The sequence below is a fragment of the Pleurodeles waltl genome, chromosome 4_2 (assembly GCF_031143425.1).
Source record: "Pleurodeles waltl isolate 20211129_DDA chromosome 4_2, aPleWal1.hap1.20221129, whole genome shotgun sequence".
Taxonomy (NCBI): domain Eukaryota; kingdom Metazoa; phylum Chordata; class Amphibia; order Caudata; family Salamandridae; genus Pleurodeles; species Pleurodeles waltl.
In genome coordinates, this window is record NC_090443.1 from 413990476 (window position 1) to 414010269 (window position 19794).

At 43.9% G+C, this 19794-nt stretch overlaps 1 protein-coding gene across 2 annotated transcripts in view; it reads right to left on the reverse strand.

Moving 5' to 3' along the window:
- Positions 1–19794, reverse strand: part of UCHL5 (ubiquitin C-terminal hydrolase L5) — a 140103-nt gene that overhangs the window by 34217 nt on the left and 86092 nt on the right. Inside the window, exons 9-10 of one of the 2 annotated variants that reach the window (XM_069231621.1) lie at positions 7112–7225; positions 2243–2341 (exon numbers count right to left, since the gene is read on the reverse strand). In XM_069231621.1, coding sequence (XP_069087722.1) covers positions 2243–2341; positions 7112–7225 — 213 coding nt within the window. The remainder of the gene's footprint in view (positions 1–2242; positions 2342–7111; positions 7226–19794) is intronic. The other variant, XM_069231622.1, reaches the window with a different exon arrangement.

The window sequence follows — 19794 nt, forward strand, 5'->3', positions numbered from 1 at the left end:
TGAGTACAGCTGGTTGTACTTCTGGTTTAAAACCTGAGCATCAAAGACAGGCATGTACCCAGTGCAGCCATGTCCGCAGAATCGAGGGCACATCTGATGGAGCTATTACTGAGTGCCTGCCCCTCTGTGATGATCTGTTGTCCTCTTTTTCGGTGCTCATCTGGGAGATACTGGAGAAGCTCCTTCATCTCATCCCAGTGAGCCCGATGATATCTCCCAAGTAAAGCCTGTGAGTTGGCGAAGCACCAATGATTTGCTGCTTGCGCAGCTACTCTTACCTGCGGCATCAATCTTTTTGCTCTTCTTGTCTGGGGCAGGAGAGTCCCCTGTGGCCTGACTATAGGACTGATTGCGTGTAGTGGTAGCCACAATACAATCTGGCGGGACCTGTGTTCTTAGGTAAGTTGGATCAGAGGGAGCAGTTTTGTACTTGTTGTCTACTCTAGGGATGATAACCCTAGTGAGGACTGGTTCCTTAACAATTTCGTCTGCATGACAAAGCATGGCAGAGAGCATGGAGAGGAACTAGATATCACAATGTGTGGACGTTAGGGTATGAAAAAGAAAGTCTTGCTCAATGGGGTTCCTGTGCAGCTCAACACCATGGAAAGTGGCTGCTCGAGCTGTAACCTGTTTGCATCCTCTGGCGGTGAGGGTCGTACGGAGTATAAATCCAGATCTATGAAAATCATGGGGTCAGGGTCATTTGTGTCCCATGGATTCAGGTAATGCTATGTCCCATCCAAATCACCCCCAGTGAATAAAGACGAACCCTGTGGTGTTAGATCTCCTGCAGTAGGAGCTGCCGGTGAATGGGGAGAGTGTGGAGGTGAAGTAGGGGGTGGAGGAGAGGATGTTTGAGGAAGAGGAGAAAAAGATTTGTGAATAATGGTGGTAGCCTTGTCTTTTTTCTTTGGAGGTGGTGAAGTATCCAGAGCCTCCTGAAAGGATAGTTTCCTCTTGAATGTGATGGGGGAGGTGGGGAGGAGCAATAATGCACCCTGTACCCTCCTCGATGTGGAGGCGCATTGACAGGCATCCATGGTCTCCAAAATTGATTCAACGGGAGATGGTGTGGCCAAAGATTGACTAGAGTCTTACAATTCCAAAGACGTTGAATCCCTGGTTTTCGACACAGAGGTTTTTGGTCGGTGTCCCTTTGTTGGAGCGGAGGTGGAATTTGTTCGCCTCTGTACTGAAGTGGTCGGTGCCGAAGCTCAGATGGAGAGATCGACAACATCTCGAACCGAAGATGCTGAAAACTGTCTTGGCAATTTTCGGTGCCGAGCGGAGCATCAGAATCTGTTTCAGGGAACTACCCATGGCCAGGTAGCAGTGGCAGTCCGGCAACCTCAGTAAGGGGCTTTTGGTAGTCTTCGAGGAGGCAGGAGGTGCCACAGTACTCATGGGTTGCGCCGATGTCACCTCATGGCTTTCGATATCCGACTGGATGACATCTTGAGTTGATGAGCTCTTCAGTCTGGATAGGTCTTTTTGATCTGAAGGATCTGCAGGCGTCTCAGGTGGCTTCTTGATGGTCAGGGAAGAGGCACAGGTGAGACACCAGATGTAGGTCTGTGTGCAGGAATTCTGCGTGGCACCGAGGACAGTAACAAAACAGCATCCATTCCATCAGCATAATGGTCGTTGCCATGGGTTGAAGGACCGACAGACGAGCAGGAGAATGTAAGAAAAAACGCGATCAAGAACAATACCTTAGATCGAGGAAAAGATGGAAAGAAAAGTTTTGAGCAAGGAGAAAATGGAGCAAAGAGACAGGTCCAAACCAGACGGCAGAGAAAAAACAATGTAACAAAGGAGTTGAGGCCCAAGCACTGTATCACCGAGAAGGAAGAGTCACTCGATCCTGTGACTCTAAATTCTGCTTCTTCAAAGAAAAACAACTTGCAACACTCCAACCCCAACACTAGATGGCAGGAGTATGCACAGCATGTGTATCTACACCCACACGTTACCCTGCACTGCGACCTATGTGGGTTTGTAATCTGTTTTGGTGCCTTCTTTCTAATGATTTCCACACTGTTTGCAGGATTAGGTCAGGCTGTGAGATTGTTATTCATAACCACAGGGAGGTTCTGTGATGTTGTTTATGGGAACTCATTTTGTAGTGGCCACATCAGCATTCAGGATTGAGAAAAGGAGGGTAGAAGTTAAAACTAGCTTAAATCAGTTGTCCTGAAAGTAGTCAATTTGTGCTTCCACTGGATTATTTCAGGATTACCTTTTCTACTAGTGGCAGTAACTGCTGATGTTCTGCAAGTGTCTTAAGCAGCTCCATGATGAATGGGAGATAGTTATGTTTTCTTCTGATGTTTTCAATCTGAAAAATAAACCACACATACCTCTTTACAAGGAAGCAAGTATACTGGTGATGACAGAGTGTTCAACAATCAGCAGATCGCATGGCAAGATGTTGTAGAGCCCAGCTTCAGCATTATCCCCTGAAGTCAAAAATGTATCTGTAGTATTAAGGTCAATGGTGTTTCACCCACGTAACACACATAATTTACAAGATCAGAAAAAGGTTTTTTCACATGGTCAAACTGCAAAAGCCCCATGTTTTCTGCATGACAAACCAATGTAAAAAAAAAAAAACTGGTTTAGGTCCTTGACTCTGAAACCTTTTTTTTTTCTTTTTTAAAATGAAACTGATGAATCCCATGATAATCTACCCATAACATACAAGCCTCTTATCACACTTCTCTGTAGAAATGGATTACTTTCAACACTCGTGTCAATAGTAGAAGGTGTATCTACTACGAAATATCAACTTTTACTATGTATAGACTCAAAATGAATGCTCAGAATATTTAACAAAGGCAGTGCAACTTTAGAGAAGATTTATGATTGTTAAAAGTATTCGAAAGAACCAGCAGATCATTTTTAGCCAGATGGAGACTCACAATTGGAATGTGCTCACCTGAGCACATACTTGCCTCTACTTTACTTACAATCATGCAGTTTAAATAGCCCAAAATATGAACGAAAACAGAGTTGCTTCATGCACTGCTGATGTGGGGGTCACTATCAGACCGTGGTTTGGGGAGTTTGAGGTCTTTTGCCACTGATGTCCCAGTTCCCACTGATGTCTACAGTGCTGCACATTGGGCCAAGTACTATCTCTTCTACACTTTACTCTCAGGGTAGCAAGGGCAATCGGTCACATGCTTCTCAAGATAGTAGTCTAGGGGGCTGGAACTCAACAATCAACAAAAAGACCCTATTAAGTGACAGATCAGTCCAGGGCTTAACATTGCAGGAAAGAAAAGTACTTTAATTGCGTAGCTATATTACATATTTAACCCACCTTCTTACCTCTCTGCCCCCTTGCAGGCTCTCTGCCCTGTTTCTGGGCCTCTTCCTCCCCAAACTCAAGGGTAACCAGGAGCAGCATTAATCAGACTTGGTTTAATCACCCAGAGTTTACAGTATGTTCAGGTTCAATTCTCCCCCCCCCCCCCCCCCCCCACTCAGAAGATGAAAGAGTTCTCTCAACGTCTTTTTTTCAGAGCCATTTTTCAGAGCCATTTCAAACTCTTGCAGCATTCCTGTGCTTACAAGAACTCCAGTACACTAGCAGCCTTTGATGGATTGACTCTGTGCTGGGCATAGGGCCTTGTTCAGCAGTGCACCTGCCCAGCATGTCTTTCACTGTGTTCTATTCTAGACAGAGTGGCTCCACTGCGACTGGTGTAGTTAGTTGGAAGAGTGGAAATCTGAAGATGTGGTCTTCACCAGGCTGTAGGAACGTCCAAAGCAAGGGCATCCCTTCACAATCTGCAGTTGTAGCCCACACCCGGGCCAACTGGATGCCAAGTGTAGACCTCAGGTATGTCTTCAGCATTTCAGGAGATGGAGCCTTGAAAGGGCAATTCAGCACATTGGCAGGCATCGCGCTACAGGAGCTTCTGGCAGTCACACAAATTCAACACCACCCAGGCATCCAGCAATCTTAAAGGGAGAGTTGTGCGGGTGCAACCAAATTCACCAGTGTCCTCCAGGATCATTCTTGTTTAGTAAGCTTCTTCTAGCTGTTCCAGAGCCATCAGGCAGTGACGTATTAAACATTTCTGGGACTTGCAGCAAGACATTTTCAAGTGCCCTGTTCACAACTTTACTGCCCATTTTCGACTAATTTAAGCTTGTGTAATGCAAAAAAATACTTTCAGAAATGTAGTTCACACAAAACAGTTAAAATAGATCTTTTCATGTCCCCAAAAATCCTTAAGGTGCCACTGGGCAAAGAGAAAGGCTCAGAGTTAGAGGTAGGCAGAGAGGAGGGAGGTTGAGATTTGGAAATAGACAAAGGTGAGCTAGATAAAATGTACACTCCCAGGGAGCTCCTTGAAAGATGGGGGCTCTGGGCAGTTGCACACTTTGCCCATGTCTTAAAACATCTCAGCCGCTATGGACACCCTAGACCTCGTTCTTTCATGGACATTCTTGCCTACTGCAAGGCCAGACAGGCTCGTCACCGCTCTTGGCAGCCATGCAAGCTTCTAGGCACTTAAGGGGAGGCACACAGCTCCTCTAGTAAGAGTTCAAGACTTCAGGTGATGTCCCCTCACCTCTTGGAGCCTGGCCTCCAAGCATTCACCAGCCCGCATTGCACAGCAGCCCAACAGAACGTCCTTAGTCATCAAACAAATGTGACAGGAACAAATAGGGGTGTTTTGGGCCATACTTTTATACAGACCAGAGATGTGCATCCACTGTCTCAAAATGTGGAAAGAGTTCAGGGACGTTCTTCTTTCAAGTGCCTTTTCAAGGCTGTTCTCCAGACACAGACACAGAATGTGTGGAGAGTGAATCTTCTCACTGCACGGTTGTCTCCACCCTGGAGCATCCACAACATAGGCAGAGAGGTGTGATGGCTCAGCAACTGGCAGTCATTAGCCCAACTGAAGAAGTACTCTGGAAATAAAAGGACCGGTTTCACCTATCAGCTTCCTCACCTTTAACAAGAGTCTTCAGTTCCACCCTTCAGACCTACCACAACCATCAACCAAATGACAGAGTTCAGGAAAACTAATTATGTAATATCTAAATGAGCCCTATCTCCAATACCATTGCTACAGTGTCTAGGTCCGCTTCCCCCAGCTGCATGAATGTAAGCAATAAACTTCAGTGTCTAGGAGTACAGTCCTCAGCCTCCATCTTGTACAAGGCCAGGGGCATCCAAAATGGATCCCTCCATCCTCCATTACTCTGGGTCATTCTGACACTATGCTTGTGGTACATTGTGCAGACCCTTAAGCTCTTGAAGAATTTTACACCAGTGGGCTGGTAGGCCTCCACTTAAGTGAACCACATAAAAATGTCTGGTACATTATTAATCCTTAAAAACATAGTACGCTATTACTACTGCTCTATGTACTAAATCTACGACGGGGAAGGTAGTCCTCAGTTACAAATGAAGGTATGCTTGGTGTACTGTTCCAGGTCACAGGGTAAGCACAGGACCAATCTCTCACAGACAGGCCCATGCCTCCTAGAACACACAGTAGTGTGACACCAGGCCGTCCCTTCTCCCCCCCCCCCAAAAAAAAAACAAGGCACAATATCAGTCAGCAGGGAAACAAGTATATTTAGCATGCGGGGGACTATCTCAACCCTCACACAAAACGTTCATGTAACCAACAAAGCACCACAAACCAAACAAGGCCAAGGGCTTTCAAGGGGAGCACTGAGCTAGACAACATCGATATCATAAGTCAATATGCTTACGGCCGCCCACCGGCACAGAACATTACAAAACAACTATCTTCTCGTGCAGCATCCATACCCTAAACATTAACGTGAGTAATACCAAAAACAGACTGTTGAAAACATTTTGCTTCTCAGTACCACGTACCTGGAAGTGGCCTTCCAGATTAAACAAAGTACAACACATCACAAACTCCACAATAGCACAACAACCACATCACAGTCCATTGCACATAATACACATCAGTCTTCGGCATTCAGACTCCCAGTCTATTCAAACTAAAAGCTGGCAGGCGCTTACAAGTCAGTCTAGAGTGCTAACAGACTGTTGGCATAATGCCTGGTGCACAGCATACAAGCAGCAAAATGAATCTTCCCATCCAACCTGTCTTCTGGAAAAAACACATGCCCTGGCACAGCTCTCAGGACAGCTACTGCAAACCTTTCAGTTCCATAAGTGACTGTACAAAAAGCCTCACACTCCTCTGCAACTAAAATATCAACCACACAAATCTCAATGCACACATCGTAACTATTTTTATATTCCTAGCTTCAGCCACACTCACTTTGCACCTAATGTAAGACTCTTATTTTACTATTGCAACTCCAGTCCTAGCGAGTTTGTGAGTCAGCCGTTGATAACTGCTTTAGGTGCACGTCCGCATATTTCTGGGTAAAGGTGTATGAATCATTTTCTAGTCCATTCTCATAACCTACCAACATGGCAAAATCTTGCTGCCTCTCCATTGCAGTGCTTCAGTACGTTGTAGCCGTTTGCTTGCCTAGGTGCTGCCTGTGGTAGCCAGAACTATGAGATTGGGCATAGGTACACATGTATGTAGTTCAGAAGAGTGCACACATTATACTAGCAATATGTCTGGATGATGGTTTAATCTATTCCAGGCATCATGACTTAGTTATGTGATTTCTGCCGACGATCAATGTAAACTTTAGGTCCCAACTATGATGTCTGGCAGAGTTAACTCAATCAAGACCTTGTTCCACATAAGGACAACACCCCCCCCCCCTCCTCCCCCCTACCCACCCCCACTTTAACCTGCACGGATGCCAATTGTGTACATTGCTTCCACTTCTGTTTCCATAAAAAGCATTGCTTTCTACCAAACCAAGATTTTGGATACCAATAACGGGATCATTCTTCTTAGGTTTCTAAGAAGGCTCAATAAATTAAAAATGCAGGCAGAATATTATTCCCCAGAGACAAGCAAGAACATATCTTCAGGAGTGGCTTATCACAAGAAGGGTATTTAGATGCTCAGGATAGCACGTAGGGGACAGAATGACAAGTCCTAACGTAGAATCCGTGGGCCTCGGAGTTCTTAATGGTTACCAATTGCTATTAATCAACAGAAAGAATTCTAACCTTGTATCTTTTCAACTTCTGGTTTTCTTCCTCTATGAACAGCTGATACTTTCTGACTTCAGACTGAAGAGAACTGACAAGGGCACTGCTTTGGTCTGTATCCATTGGCTCTTCCTATTTAGAGCACAAAAGAAATATCAATCTAGACGCAAGTTTACAAGGGCACATTGAAATATTAAAAACTAGGGTACCAAAACAGGGGGTGTGCGAACAGATTTCTCGAAGAAAAAAAAAGATGTAAATACCACAAGCTCAAATACATGTGGGGAAAAACAAAATATGGAATGCACTGGTATTTTTTACCTTTGTAGGGAAAAGTTAATTACCTTCAAGAAGACGTTTCTTACCTGTAATGTTGCTTTTCAAACATACAAACCTCGGCTAAATTTCTCAACACTGAATATCACTGTCTCCTTGTAGGATTCATAAAACTATTTACATTAGAAAAATCTAACTTTAAAGTACACCTAAATTAATTAAATGCTATTATTTTACTTTCGTTTTATGAAACAGTTTCCGAAACGGCACAGCTTATTCTATACGAGTGAAAATACCCATTCTAACCTATCCTGGTTTAAAAACGTAGCAATCAGGCTAAATCTTCATAGAAAAAGGTGCACTGTTCATTTAAGACAGTAGGATGATCTAGCTATCACATAAAGCACTGGTCAAGGAGATACTCTCCATTCATCTTGACATTTACAGCGAAATATTGTTTTTGTACAAAACTAGCTGTCCAACCAATCGACCTTGATATCTGGGGAAAAAGGGAGGATTGCTCATAAATTCAGCAAAGATTCCTACGCCAGAGAATCAGTTTTACAGGTCAGAAACATCCTCTTCTCCATTATAGGATACTTGATGTTATTCATGAACATTGGACAGCATGCTCCCTCCACTAAAGCGGCATAAAGAGATACCGGACTGGTGCGTATCAGAAAATTCATTGATGCACTTTAGGCAAATGGTTTAAATAAAGTTGCGTCGCCTAACTGAGCATCCGTCCTGGAGTTGGAGTCTAAATTGAATTTTTTGTAAACGTGAACTGATCTACAGGCAGAGATTTACATTTCTTTGCCACTGGAACATTCATTAGCATGGCTGTTTTACCCCTTGTTGAATGAGCGTTAGGTCTGCCATGAAAACATATGGGCTTTTTTTTTTATTTTTACAAGCTGCGGCAACATGGCTTAAAATAAAGGAAAAAAAACACCACCTCAGTGTGGACTGCATCATCGTTTTTTTTTCTTTCTTCAAACCCTATTGCACAGCAGCCCACACTGCTGTATAACATGTAAAAACCAAAAAACAGCATGCACAGGGGTTTTGAGAGGGGGCGATCAACACCCTGGAGAGCGGGAAAAGGGTGTGTGAAAAACAATGGAGGGCATGGGTGGCAACGGAAACACGGGCAGCATGAAGGAGTTACTTTAGGACATGTGCTAAAAAAAAAAAACATGTCCAAAAGTAACAATACAGTACCTGCAGGAGCCTGCAGCCAGTGGAAGGACACTGGCCACAGGAAGCTGTACTTGGTTCATGCTCCACAGCACCAAGGAAGACTCAAAGCCCAGGAGGAACACAGGCAAAAAGATGGTGCTGACCAATGGCAAGTAATGAAACAAGAGTGACGTGGATGCCAACCAATGGAAAGTACAGGCAAGTAATGGGCAGCTCTAAGACGCTTTTAAGTGTTTTTTTTTTTTGTTTAAATAAAGAAGGGACACAGATTACAAATAACTGATTTGATACTATAACTCCTTAATGCTGTGTAGGTAGTGCTGCAAAGCTGTTAACATTTAGTATGTGCAGAGTTTATTCGGCTGGAAAGGCTAGGTTAGGAAAAAACTGGGGTAAAGAAGTGGATTGATAGTGGTGGAAATCAAAACCACTTTTATAAAGTACGAACGGGTTAAAACATCACTTTACCATTATGAATTAAAGCCAACAGGTCTCGCCTTAAATGTGTCTCTCGATCTACTTTTGAGAATAAGAGCACAGAGCTAGAAAGTTGCATGTCCAAAAGGAAACATTCATGGCACATGGCAGAGAGATCGCAGTGACACAGTGGATTAATACATCCACTGCATGGACCTGTGCTTGACCTCATGGTCACGGTTTCAGATAGGCGAAGCTGTAACAATGGATGTACAAAAGAGCGCAGAGCTTCGCTGGTGTGAAGGTAGGTAAATGCCAAATCAGGTTTGAGAGGTATACTGTTTGTAACGGACCCATACACATAATTTAGGTGAGAGGGTAAAATGACACTTAGCAACTTCAAAATTACATTGGTAGAGAGGATGGAGGAGTGCTTTAAGTTTTAAAACAAAGATATTAGTAATTACAAAGCACAAAACACAGGCAAAAGCAAAACATTTACTTTAACGGTGACATACAGTTCTTAGCAATTGCTTCTGCAGCATTTTCAGCTGCCACATAAAATTTATTTTAACTGCACACTCCGAGCACTTGTACAATGGAAAATGCTTTTAAAAACAAAAATAATGAACGGACCGCAACATTTATTTTTTCAAAAAGCGTAGCGCTTCTCACTTATAAACGTTTATAAATCAAATGTGCAGGAGAGAGTGCGAGCAGTACTGTTTCCCGTTGAGCAAAATATATTACATACCAGTTCAAACAGACGAAGTTTGCAGTGAGCAGATGGAATGTTTGACCTCATGGTAGGAGCTAAGGCTCAAACGCCCAAAAGGGAAACTGTACAATTGATTGGATGGAGTACAGTGAGGTGGACTGGAGTGGGATGAATTGAAATAGGGTAAGGTGGATTGGAGAGGGGTAGAATAGATTGGATTCGAGTGGGTGAACTGAATTGGAGTGATAGGACTGGGGAGAATTGGACTGGGATGGAATGGGGTAGTTTAAAGTGGCGTGAATTGGGGTGGAGTGGATTAGATGGATTGCAGTGGGATGGATTGGATTCATTGGACTAGAGTGGAGTGGACTGAACTAGACTAGAGAGGAGTGGAATGGGGTGGGCTTGATGGATTGGACTGGGGTGGGGTGGATTGGGTTAGATTGGAGTAGGGTGGGGTGGATTGGATATGGTGGAGTGGGGTGGACTAGAGTGGGGTAGGGTGGGTAGGAGTGAAGTTAACTGGAAGCAGTGGGGTGGACTTGATTGAAATGGGCTTGATTGGATTGAGTGGGGTGGACTGGGCTCGTGGGGTGGACTGAAGTGGGAGAGATTGGACTGTGGTGGAATTGATTTGAGTGGGACGGATTGGACTGGAGTGGGGTGGATTGGAGTGGAATGGATTGAATTGAGATGGGGTGGACTTTTTGGAGTGGGTTAAATTGGAGTGAGGTAGACTGGAGTGGGGTGGATTGGACTGGAGTGGGGTGGATTAGGGTGTTTTGGAGTGGGATGGATTGGCGTGGATTAAGGTAAATTATATTGGAGTGGGATGGAATGGATTGGCTTGAATTGAGTTGCTGTGGATTGGAGTGTGGTGGACTGGAGTGGGGTGGAATGGATTTGAGTGGGTGAACTGAGTTGGATTGGAGTGGGGTGGATCGGACTGGAGTTGGGTGGATTGGAGTGGATTGTGGTGGCCTGGACTGGAGTGTATTGGATTGAGGTGGATAGGATTGGCATGAGGTGGACTGGATTGGTGTGGGATGGATTGGAGTGGGGTGTATTGTGGTGGAGTGGGGAGGATTGAAGTGGGCAGATTGGAGTGGGGTAGATTGTTTTGGACTGGATTGGGGCAAACTGGAGTTGGGTGGATTGGAGTGGGGCAGATTATTTTTTAATTGGAGTGAGACTGGTTTGGAGCAGATTGTTTTGGATTGGAGTGGGCAGGATTAGAGAGGGGCAGATTAATTTGGATTGAGTGGGGCAGATTGGAGTTGGGCAGAATGGTTTGGATTGAGTAGGGCAGGTTGTTTTGGATTGGAGTGGGGCAGATTATTTTGGATTGATTAGGGCAGACTGGAGTCAGGCTGGCTTTGGATTTGAGTGAGGCAAATTGTTTTGGAGTGGGGAAGATTGTTTTGAACTGGAGTGGGGCAGATTGTTTTGGACTGGAGGTGCACGTATTGTTTTTGTTTGGAAAGGGGCAGATTGTTTTGGACTGGAGCAGACTGGAGTGGTTCAGATGTTTTTACATTGGAGTCAAGCAGAATGCTTTGGTTTGGAGTGGGGCACATTGTTTTGGATTGGAGTGGAGTAGATTATTTTGGACTGAGTGGGGCAGACTGGAGTTGGACAGGTTGTTTTGGAGTGGGTAGATATTTTTTAGATTGGAGTGGAGCACATTGTTCTGGATTGGAGTGGGGCTGATTTTTTTTTGGATTAGAGTGGGGCAGATTTTTTTGGAGTGGGGAAGATTGTTTTGGACTGGAGTAGGGCAGATTGTTTTTTTAGATTGGAGCAGGGCAGATTGTTTGGCTTGTGGTGGGGCAGAATGTTGCAGATTGGAGCAGGGCAGATTGTTTGGCTTGTAGTGGGGCAGAATGTTGCAGATTGGAGCAGGGCAGATGGTTTTGGTTCAGAGTGGGGCAGAATGTTGCAGACTGGAGCGGGCAGATTGTTTGGCTTGTAGTGAGGCAGACTGCTGCAGACTGGAGCAGGGCAGATTGTTTGGCTTGTAGTGAGGCAGACTGTTTTGGGTTGGTAGCGGGCAGACTGTTTTGGGTTGGTAGCGGGGAAGACTGTTTTAGGTTGGTAGCGGTCAAGATATTCAGTAGCTATAACAGCAGGGTTGCAGAAAATAACATCAATTCATGTGTGTAATTGGTGGACAGGTGAAAAGAATGAATAATTCCCTTGTGAAGGGAGGCATGGTGCGCCACATGTCCGTCAGGTGGTTGTGGCCTAGCCATCTACAAAGGTGTGTGCTGTTCTGGTTGCTGCAATGCTGTGGAAAGGGGGAGATGGACCTATCCAGAGTAGTGCTGTGTATACAGTTGAAGTCTTCAACTGATATACTGTGTGCATTTAGGTAATGTATCATTATTGGGCTAGTGGGTCTAGAAATTGGGATGGACCAACGTTGGGAGCATATAGCATCAAAAGTGTGAATGATGCACCATCCAGCTTCGCCTCAGCTAGCACATACTGCCTTTCTGAATCCACCATCTTGCTTGCGATTACTAATGGTGCTGATGGTGCCACCCACAGAAGCATCCCCTTGCATATGTCCAATATGACGTGTCAGCTATCTGGGCTCTCAAGCGGCTGGCGAGCTTAAGGAACTCTGTGGCCATCATGTGGGTTTCCTTTAAGTATGCTATGTAGGATTCACAGATAAGAGTTCACGTGGTAGATGCGTCTGGTGTGGCCATACCCCATACATTCCAGGTAAGAATGTTATAAGCGAGGCGAGAATCTGTCAATCGTGATGTCATGATTAGCTTGTTATTCCCCCAACTTTCCAATCCCAGACAGCGCCCCTACCCCCCCATTGGACACTTTGTTATCGGGCCACAGATAAAAACAAGGCAATAACAAACCCCAACACCCATCCCCAGGTCAAAACAGCAACAAGCGTAAATATAAACTGTACAATATAACAAAAGTAAAGGTCTCATTAGGAATCTGGGGGTGGAATATCCATGTGTGGTAACCATGCCACACACTTGGTATAAATGCAGATAGCCCATCTATCTGCATATCATGAAAAAGGATATAGCGCCCCAGTTCAGATCTCTTGGTCCACAGTCAAAGGAGTGAGAGCAGGGCCTGACCGGAGGTCAGGTGGAATATCTTCCTAAGCTAAGGTCAATTCCCTCTCTTGGAACTCCACCGTGCGGTCCGATGAACTTGTGAACCAAATATGATAGGACTCCAGCTCCTTTGCTGCCTCTTTCTCCGTAGGTCTGCCTTTGGGGTTTCCTTACGGCTGCCATCTGGGCTTCCAGTGTTGCTGGTCGCTGGGCAATAGCGAGGGGACTCTCTTCGATTCCAGCCACTCCCAAGTCCTCAGTTGGTGTCATGAAGAAAAGCATATGTCCGGAGTCTATGATGAGTAATTTGGCTGATTGACCTAATTGGCAAAGTTTCTGCTTAATCAGCATGAACAAGCCCAGCCGGCTTTGCACAGTACTAGTGGAACCTTCCCAACTAGGCAGGCCCTCATGCTAAATCTCAATACACACTTCGCTATAGTCATGACCTAATTCACTTGCCGACAAGTCTGCACTGTTTCACTAAGGCCTTAATAAACCAATACATTATTAGGCAGACTATGTCAGTTTGGAGTAAGCGGAGATATTCCATTGCTTCCTTACATTCTCTGATACTGAGAGATCTCAACAGAGGCTTCAGAATACGTGTTCTTCAGTCCCTGTACAATTTGCAGAAAAAAAACAAGTGCAATCAAGACTGAGAAGTGGATGAATCACAAGGACAGGGTATTAGGTCACTGCTAGTGTGAACAGCTGAGGGATAAGACACCAAATAGTGTACCAAACCTAGTCTAAATCGTGTTAGGTAAAACCTGTGATGACACAGCACTTTAGCTAGATAGGACTTCATTCAAGTGGTGGTACGCAACGGAAAATGATTCCACTATCTTCTTTCTTTGTTCAGTTCCTGCCTTTTTCTGCATAGCTAGGTTTAAAGTTCATTTTTTTTACTACAGTTTTAATAAAAGAGTTAATGCTCAGCAGATTTCCATACCTGTCCATCCTTCCTATCGCTTGAAGACCTGCCTTAATGAACATCAGCCATTTGATATTTTGAGCTTTGGAAAGTTTTCAACAGTATGAAATCATTTGGCTGAATGAGGCTTCGGGCTGAGGCCAAACAAAGCCATAATAAAATTGGTGCGGAGCTTAAAGTGTCTTCTATAAAATATAAAAGTCCTAGCTCCTCATGACATTGTAGTCTGAATACTATCAAGAAGCTTTAAAAGTCTTCACAGATATCTCTTCTCAATAACCTGGATTGCCACGTCAAGCGGCATAGACCCTAGCTTAGAGGCAAATTTTAACAGTGCAGATATGGTCTGTGCAAATTGCACTGAACGTACACTCAACAAGTGCTTCCAGATGCTGCCATTATCAAAAGGGACCCCCAGATAATTAAAGATAGCAACACATTGAAGTGTGGATCCGCCAATATGAAAAGGAGTAATCTTACTAAGAGGGCGGCCCACACCATGGCAAAGGGCTTTGTTTTATTTGTCGACATACCTAGATTTGACATAAAGGCCACAAATCTGTTCAACAACCTCTGTAGCCCCTATTCTTTTCTTGCCATAAGTACACAGTTATCAGCGTACATTAACACTGGTGTCATTCTGGACCCCTCCTTAGGTGAACCGACTTCGACCTGAGATAAATGCGTGTCAAGGTCATTTATATAAAAACTTTTTAAAAAGGGGGGGGGGGGGGGGGGGGGGCAGTAGGCTTGTCTGACCCCTTGTCTAATTTTAACAGGTGGTGGACACTCACCATTGGGACCAAACCTAACACTACCTTCCACATCCTCATGAAGCCGGGATAATAGGAGCACAATTTTTGTATCAGCACCCTCAGCCTTAAGCATGTTTCACAGATTGCCTCTTATCACGTTGCCGAAGGCAGAGCTGAGGTCCATGAATGCCAAGAAAAGACACACTCCTTTGACAAGCACAATTTTTTAATCTGCAAGTGCAGATTCAAGGACTAATTGATTGTACCAGTACCCTGCCTAAATCTGTACTGGGCTACCGTTAAGTTGACTTTTTCATTTGCCCAGTTGGAGGTGGCCCAACAATATCCTACTTAAGATCTTAGCAGTGGAATCAATTAGGGAGATAGGGCGATAACAAAGGGTCACTCCTATCTCCCTTTTTTAAAACCGCAATGATTAGTGCCTTGGACAAGGACTTTGAAGGACCAGCAAGGACTGCACTGCGAAGCGCATTCACCAGGATTGGTGCCCAAAATGCCAGGTTGCTTTCATAGAAGTCAGTTTGGACCCCTGGTGCTTTGTTGTCCGGGCATTTCCCTACCGCTGATATACCATCCTTACGTGTGATTACTAACTGCTCACAATTATCCTGGCGGCGGTCTCGTCAGAGTTACTAGCAATGTAATGTCCAAGATTATGGAAATTGTATACGTTACTAAAATGGTTAACCCACTCATGTTCCAGGATGGTCACATCTATGTTAGTATCAAAGCTATCTGTGAAAAAAAGTGCATTTACTACCTGCCAAAACAGACATGCGCCTTTTCTGGCAAAAGCTAGAGTTCATTTCTCCCAGGCCTTCCTTCTAATTGTCTCTTTCCTGGTTCAGATTATCTCCTTATAATGTTTCCTACATGTTCTGACTTCACCCATTACACTTGGTGTCCTTTATAGAGCCTTTAATTAGCTACTATGGTCTGCAAACATGACTTATCAAACCATTTCTTGCTTTCGGGGGCCTGAATTTGAGTGCCTTTCTATTAATAGTTTTCTGACCTTTTTTCAGACCCCAGAAAAGGCCCCCAAGAAATCCAATGGATCCGGTTGAAAACTTAAGACATATCAAAGTGCTCCCTCTTGTTGTTAAGTAATTCTGTCAAACAACTCTGGATCAATTTTGCACCATTTTCAGTGTATCCCTTGATTTCTGGTGTATTTATTAGGAGCAGTTAGTTTTTTTGTTGCCTTAAGATGTCAACCCTAGATGAAGATCCAGTGACAACGTTTTATGGTCACTTAGGGAGCTCTCATTAATGTAAAAAGGCACATGCCTTGCACACACAGGCTTTAGAAATCACGACAGTCTATTAAGGACCCAGCCCCCCGTGTAAATTACCTGCTTAGATGTTGCAGAAGGACCCAGATCTAGGCAAAGGATAAGATCGTGAATTACCATCAACTCATTCAGTCTATCACCATATGGATTGTGATCGAAATGGGAATAATTACAAATTCTGTTTCCATCAATGCCAAATACACAGTGATTCGAAGTAGTACATAATCTAAGGTTGAAATCACCCCACCTCCCGCGTGTTAGAGTGGCTAGAGTCCGAGACAAATAAGTATGAGACATTTCTCTGCTGCAGGTGGTTGCATCCGCAGCAACCTGTGTAGGCTGGACTATCTTGGAGTTAGTAATAACCTCTGACTCAGCCCCAACAATTACATTAGGCCTCATGCTGTCCACTCTTGCCTTGAGTCATTGTTGACATAGGTGGTGCTCAAAGCATGTTGGGACAGTAACTGGTTAGATTTCACTGTGCTTGAGAAGTTCTTTTAGAGATTTATCAATATACTGATGCGGACACAACTGGACTTAGAACGCTGGCAAGAACCCCTTCTAATTGGGTGATGATCCCAGCAACAATTGTATTGCATTATCTTCCACTGGAGTAGGTTGCACATGTGGACCGCATCGGTAGGAGATTTCACAGCACAACTCTACTGCCTCTGTGATAGCACTACAATATCTAAGTCGCTTGTGAACGCAGATGGGTTTTTAGGGTTAGTATTGGCCTTGTTTGGAGCTCCCTCCCCCTCGATACAAAGTCCTCCGTCATGTTGCCTGGGGTTACATACAAGATCGTCAATGATGTAAGTGGTAACGACCTCCTGCCTACTCCCAATCTTTCCTCCACGTTCTCAATTTCAGAATTCATGGCATTCATAGTGGTATTCAGATAACAGGTGATTGTGCCTGGCCCCCGCGTTCATTGGTAGCAACAGAAATATCGCTGACCTTTCTCTTGCCCATGACCCTCTGGTGACAACTGTTTTAAAGAATTCGGTAGCACTCTCAGAAAAGCAAACCAAGAGGGGTGGCCCAGCCAGCCTTCTCCGAGCTCTGACAGGCACAGGCACGTACCACGCAGCAGCAGCAGGAGTGCTGCTGGATTGACAAGTGCCTCCTGGGGTGAAAGCAGCACCGGAGCAGCTTTCCCCCTGACACTGGGGAGTATGGTAATCAGAGTCCAAGTTCAACACATGCACTCATGGAGTATCTTGAGAAAAACTTGTTCCCCAAAAGCAAGCAGTGAAAGCATAGAAGCCAGCCAATCAAAGAGCAGGTAAAGGGGTGAAGGGGCAAACACAAGACTGACAAGCTGGGACAGAAATGATAAGAAATGGGATGAGCGACAGTAAAACCAACCAATAATAAGCAATAGGCGGTCTGCTCACCTTTGTATATTCTTGGTAAGCCTACAATGTGTCTTTCGCAACCAGACAGATTGTACTGTTCGAACAAAAAATACTATTAAGGTTCTACACTACACCACAACTGAATCTTACTCTCGGGTCAGAGTTAATTGCTGCTAAAATCACATCTTCCATGATAAAAGCTGCAGTGTAGCCTTGTGTATGGGCTCAAATGGAGCATCCATTTATTATGCTGCCACAAGGTGATGGGCATCTCAAAAGAGGCTTAACTTTCATCACGCCTTGTAAAATCAATAATGACTAGCATTCTAAAGACGTATAAGATGAAGATTTTCCATATGAAGTAATGGCTGCCAAACACACTTTTTGACAGAATAAAAATGAAGACCTGATTAAGCCAACTATCAGAGCGAAGGCACTTCCGTATTTTCCAGGCACATGATTTCATCAATTGCACTCTTGATACACCTCAAACAAAACCTATTCCTTTTAAAAGGCATACAAGATCTCGGGTGATTTCTTAACCTCCTTCAGAGTCACTATGCATAAGGCAGAAATTTAAAATGTCTATACTAGATGCAGCTAGAATCCAAGCAGTTAAACTGAGTTATATCAGACTGTGGTGCAGGATCTGGTATTTGGCTCAGTCGACAAACTTGTCTGCACTGCAGACACATGAGGTTTCTCAGACAGGTAAAGTGAATCTGTGAACTCCCAGTGCCTTGGCAATAGAGCAGCTATAAGGATAATGTTGGCACCTTCCTGCTTCAGTTGGCAACCACTCTTGGAAATAAAGGGAATCAGAGAGAAAATGTGAAGAAATAATTTGGACCAATTTATCAAACTTATCTGCTTGAAAAAGACTCATTATCAGATTTCCAAGATACTGGTGATGGAGCCTGTAACCCTGGGCCCTATAGTGTTGGTGCCACCATCTTGGGATTAACTAGCAACCTGTGAGCTGCAGGTGCAGCCAATCAGATTTGAAATGAGTATTTCTGCCCTCAGTCATAATTGGACATCAGGGCATTCTGCAGCCAAAACAAGTGATTTCCTTTAATTTCACTAATTTCTGACATTTTGTTTTTCAGTCCTACACTGACCAGACTGAACAAGCATTGGCAAAGCCAACAGATTTCCCTTTAGGGACCTATTGGCTTTGAAAATGGTTTCAAGTGATGCTGTACACCGCAGGTACATGCAAACATTTTCTGAGGCGGCAAAAAGCGTGGTCTGTGGTGCGGCTGAAGGCTGCTTTGATGTCAGCAGGGTGGCCGTCAGAGGACAGGTGTGTGTAGTCAAAGTGAAAGATGGTTATGGTGTGGACTGTGAGTCGTAGAGTTATTGTGAGGGTTCATTTCCATACTGCCCTCTAAATGATGCCCCTAGTGTCTAGACAAGTCACAGATTTGATAATACGGTGCTATGCTGTATCTGGGTCGCTGTCCCTCTACCACAGCCTTGGCGTACACCTTCTTTGCTTCCTATCGCCCTTTTATTAAGGCAGGTTTGGAAAGGAAAGAAATTGATTATTAAATTGGAATGAAACTGAAACTTATGCCTCAGAATCTACTTATTCCTTAGTACTCATCTCTATAAACATTAGGAATGCTTAGGAATAGGCTCATTTAAGGAAGGAAGTGCTAAAAACCATTGCTGCTTTGCTGAGACTTGCAAATAAAGTGTTGCTGGTCAAATAAGCATTCTGGGAGGTTCTTCTAATGTTAATGCATACACTTCATTTAAGGCTTTTGATTAGATCACTGTGTAGTTTTAGCTTCTTGAGAAAAGTACACTGAATGTCCCTGCACTGTTTTCAGCGGACCCTATTCAAATCTGTTATGTGTTGACGATTTGTGAATTACAAATAACACAAAAATGTGTCTTTATGCTTTATTGATGAAAACTAGTCTATTTTCAATTGATGAAAACTAGTCTTTTTTCAACAGTTGTTTGTTAACACTCAATAGTGAAGTAAAAGCTGAGAGGTGCATGCCAGCTATTTGAGTAAATTCTATTTAAATTACAGTAAGCTGATTCGTTCAAGACCTGCGTAAAAACAGTATAGATGAATAGAAGTGTACCAACAAGGGTTCACGGATGAATGACATTTCGCAATAAGCTGGGTTAGTGGTGATGGAACAATTTTCAGATTAGGAAGTGATGCCAATAAGAATGTTAAATCACTGAAGGGATAGGGAGTGCAAACAAATACATATGTCATACAAAGAACAAGTGTAGTAAATGCATTTAGCAGGAGAGTATTAAGGATGTAGTATGTAGCTCATAGTACATTTTGGAGCACAATGTTTCAAATATATTACTGAAGCATGGTGTGGTAGCTCACTGCCATTTGCAAATACATTTTCAGTTGAAGTGACCACTAAATTTACGTAAACATACTGTTTTACTGATGTAACTACACAGGACACAAACAATGTGTGGAAATTGGCATTTCTAAGTGTACTGATTTGTTTTGACAGTATGAACGTCTTTAGGAGTTACTGTAATGTGAGCTCCTGTGGGAGAATACAAGGAGAGATTGTAAGCAGGCTATGCTCCACGGGAGGGATAAAGATATGCTGGATGGCCTAAAACAAAT